This window comes from Tursiops truncatus, chromosome 13 (genome assembly GCF_011762595.2).
Source record: "Tursiops truncatus isolate mTurTru1 chromosome 13, mTurTru1.mat.Y, whole genome shotgun sequence".
NCBI lineage: Eukaryota > Metazoa > Chordata > Mammalia > Artiodactyla > Delphinidae > Tursiops > Tursiops truncatus.
The window spans coordinates 6,911,481-6,915,210 of NC_047046.1; the positions used below are offsets into that span (position 1 = coordinate 6,911,481).

Genomic DNA, 3,730 nt, shown 5'->3' on the forward strand with positions numbered 1-3,730 from the left:
TCCTGCTTCTTCCAGATAAACAGTCCAGCAGCGCTTCCTTGGAGACCCTGTTAGCACTTCTGCAGGCGGAAGGGGCCAAGATCGAGGAGGACACCGAGGTAAATCCAGCCAGCCCAGTGGGACGCCCCAGGGCAGTTACCTGGGCCTGGGCCCAGTTCCCCCAGGGCCAGGCGTGCCGGCTGCGCAGAGTGGGCAGGAGTGGGCAGCCCAGCCGGTGGGCTGGGGAGAGCGCCAGCCTGGGGGCCAGGGAGGCAGCGGGGGCGGTCTGGTCCTCAGGTGAGGGGTGCACGCTACACTGTGAATCGGCGCCCGTCCCGTCTGCGTCAGCTGGCCGGGCAGAGCCTGTGGGCACGACCAGCTGAGCACCCGAGGCTTAAGCCTCGCTGAGCCGTAAGGAAATGAGTCAGGGTCCAAAGTTGTGTGGTTGTAGCCTCGCCGGACTAGGCCGAGTGCTCTGAGGAACCGTCGGGCGGGGTGGCCCTCGTTGGTGCGAGCGAGTTTCTGTCCTGCTGACCGTGTGGGGCTGGCAGGGTGCAGCCAGTGGAGGGAGGGAAACGCTGGTCTCGGCCGGGGGCTTAGCAGCTCGGGCCCCTCACCTTAAGGCGGGCTCTCCCCAGGGCCCGCTGCCTGTCCGGCAGGTGGGACCAGCACCTCTCTTCCCGCTCGCTCGGCCCGGGTGGGGCACCAGGAGCGGCCGGGGACAGGGAAGGGATGGGTGTCCTCACGGCTGACCTGCCCCGTGAACCGGGTTTCTCCTGCTCCTCCAGAACATGGCAGAGAAGTTTCTCGATGGAGAGCTTCCCCTGGACTCCTTCATTGATGTCTATCAGAGCAAGCGGAAACTGGCCCACATGCGAAGGGTTAAAATCGAGAAGCTCCAGGAGATGGTGCTGAAGGGGCAGAGACTTCCACAGGGCCTGCCGCCGGCCCCGCTGCCCCCCAGGGTGCCCGAGCCAGCGCCCACTGCCCCCCTGCCCTACCCCTCCCCGGAGGCCAGCGGGCCCCCCTCTGCGGTGCCTCGGCGCATCCCTCCCCCACCGCCCCTGGTGCCTGCGGGACGCTTAGCCACGCCGTTCGCCGCTGCCCTGAGCTCAGGACAGGGCCCCCCGCACCCAGTGGCGCAGTGCCCACCGCTGCCCCCGCGCAGGGGCCTCCCCGCACAGCAGGGCTTCTCCCTGCAGCAGTTTGTGTTGCCACCGTACCCGCCGGCGCTGCCCCAGAGACCCCCGCCCCGGCTGCCTCCGCACCAGCCAGGCTTCATCCTCCAGTGAGCGGCCCTCGTCCTCCCCGTGAGACTCCCTCGCCGGCGCCTGCTGGCCGGGTCCGCGCACGCAGATGGAGGCCGTGAGCACCGGCTGCTCTGCCAGGGGCTCTGGTGCTCGGGCCAGGGCGTCCATCTGGTTGTAGAGCCGTAGGTCAGTGGTAAGCACACGTAGAACCCTGGTTGTGGACACCTAGGCGGTTGTGCGCTGGGCCTCAGCCGGGCATCCCGTGGTCGCGCTGGTTTGTGTTCTCGGTATGATTCCTCAGTCTGGCGTTGAATTTGTGAGTTTGGAGAAAGTCGTCGTCTCCCCCCACCACCCCCCGCCTCCGTTCCCACGTAGGATCGTGGTCCTCCCGTTGCAGCTTTATTTAATAAGCATGGTTCATCATTTCTGCTTTATTTTCAAGACAGTTCTGTGGGTCCCAGCCCACTGCCCACCGCGGCCTCTGGTGGGGGCCGGTCGGGTGGGCCAGCCCGGAAGGTGCTTCCTGAACCCGTGTGGGGCGGGCAGTCCTCAGAGTCCCTCCCTCCCCCGAGCCTGGATGCTTCAAAGCCACCCTCGGAGTTTGCACTCGGCCCCCTGCCACGTCCAGGGGCCGGGCGAGCTGCGGCGGGTGAGGAGGTGGCCGGGAGCTGAACTTGGCACAGCAGATGACGGCCCCAGCTCCTCCTCTGCCTCCGCCTCGAGCCAGCCCGAGGCTCTCTATGAAGAAGTACTCCTCCAATATTTTTACTATGTGTGTGATTTTCCTGTTTTATATTGGGAAAGAAAACTTTTTTGACACTCATAAGACCATTCAGGGAAACTTTATGAAAAATGCACATACTGTTCTGAGCAGGTTGAGAGTGCAGATGAAGTGAACGCAGTTTCCTTTCTTGCAAGCAGTGCACGGTCGCCCCCGCGGGGCCCGTGCTGTGCCTTAGCTTACCTGGTGCCAGGAGTGGCCGGACAGGCGCTGGGGCGGCGTCACCGGCCGCTGCTGCCCCGGCGGCTCTGCGTTCCGGGAGGGGCTTGTCTGCGTTCCTTGTTGTGTTGCAGGTGGAAGAAAAGCCCACCTGCCTTGAACCAGAATGCCCTTAGCCAATATTCTCTGCCTCTGGCTGGGCCTTGGGGCAGGGGTGTGACAGAGGGATGCCAGCAGCATCTCAGCTCAGTCTGGAGAAAGCCTGCCCCTCAGTGTTAGGGAGGTACCAACAATCTCCGATGCTCTGGCAACACCCCGGGCTGTGCCTGCCCCCTGGGTTCTCATCCGCATGTGCCACGTGTGCCGGATTCCCAGGGCCCCAGGCGGGGCTGGGGGTAGCGTTGCCGCCCACCTGTTGACCAAAAAAGGCCCGTGTGCTCAGTTGTGGAACTCCTGACTCTGGCCTGTGACTCCCCAACTGGCTGCTGCCCAGGTGACAGAATCCAGGCAGAGCTCAAATGGGGTCTGTCCCGGCAGGCCCTGGGCGAGGCCACCAACCTTTGTCCTCAGTTACTGTACATTTCTACTCCTGGACTTGAACTCCTGCTGTATTGTAATTGTTTTTAAAGAGAACAGCTGTATAGGACGATTTACTGCCCTGCCAATCAGGTGGGCCTGTTAACGCCTGTGTCTCTCGAGAGTGGTGCCACCCAGCCCTTACCTCTGCCGCCTGCAAGGGGCGCAGCCAAACGTGTGCGCTCGGTGTTGATGTGGGGGAGGGGCCGCCAGGCTGGCCTTGCCGTCTCCAGGGCCACATCTGAACTGTGCTTGTAAAGCTGTTAAGACCCCTTTTAATAAATAGAGAATTGTTAATAACGGCCCTGTCCTTTATTTGCCTGGGGACCCTCACGACGTGTTTGGTTCTAGAGTATCAGCAGTCAGCGTTCCAACAGCGAGGCTGACTGGTGTGGCTCTGAAGTTACAAAAACTAAAGGCCACTGAGGTGGTTGGTCTTGATCAGAGAATCTCAAATGTGCACCAAAAGAGGCAGAAGGAAGCGCGCTCCTCCTGTGTCGGGGTGTCTTTGGGGTCTTAGCCGCCCTGCCAGGGCCTCAGCAGGGGACTCAGGGTGCCCCCTGGGCTCAGTTCCCCCCCGCCCCGGCTTCTGTCCACAGGCCAGCTGCACAGCTGATGGAAACTCTACTTAGAACATTCTCTGCTGATTTCAAGTAAATGATACAATCCTGTGGCCGGCATTCTGCTCTGAGACTCGCCCACAGGTGTTTAAAGGGGACCCGTGGCCGAGTCATGCGCTGCTGGCGGCTGGGAGGAGGGACCTCACTGCCCGCTGGGGCCTTTGTGGAACACGAGCACGAAGCAGCCCCGTGAAAGCTTCCCTATCGCTGTGTCCTCTAAACAGATGCCATTGCCTTCGTGTCACAGTGCCGGGAGGGTGTCTAGGAGACACTGCTATGGCTTTCCTGTAAGAGGGAAGCGTTTCCTGAGAAATCGCCTTGCTTTTGTTCATGAGAATGTGACTGACAGTTTTGTCTTTTCCCAG

General features: G+C 61.9%; 1 protein-coding gene across 3 annotated transcripts in view; it reads left to right on the forward strand.

Moving 5' to 3' along the window:
• The window catches only part of VPS37B (VPS37B subunit of ESCRT-I), a 36,605-nt gene that overhangs the window by 23,705 nt on the left and 9,170 nt on the right, over positions 1-3,730 (forward strand). For 2 of the 3 annotated variants that reach the window (XM_073789993.1, XM_073789995.1), the window contains exons 3-4: positions 16-98; positions 768-3,449. In XM_073789993.1, coding sequence (XP_073646094.1) covers positions 16-98; positions 768-1,271 — 587 coding nt within the window. In that variant the 3' untranslated portion in view covers positions 1,272-3,449. The remainder of the gene's footprint in view (positions 1-15; positions 99-767; positions 3,450-3,730) is intronic. The other variant, XM_073789994.1, reaches the window with a different exon arrangement.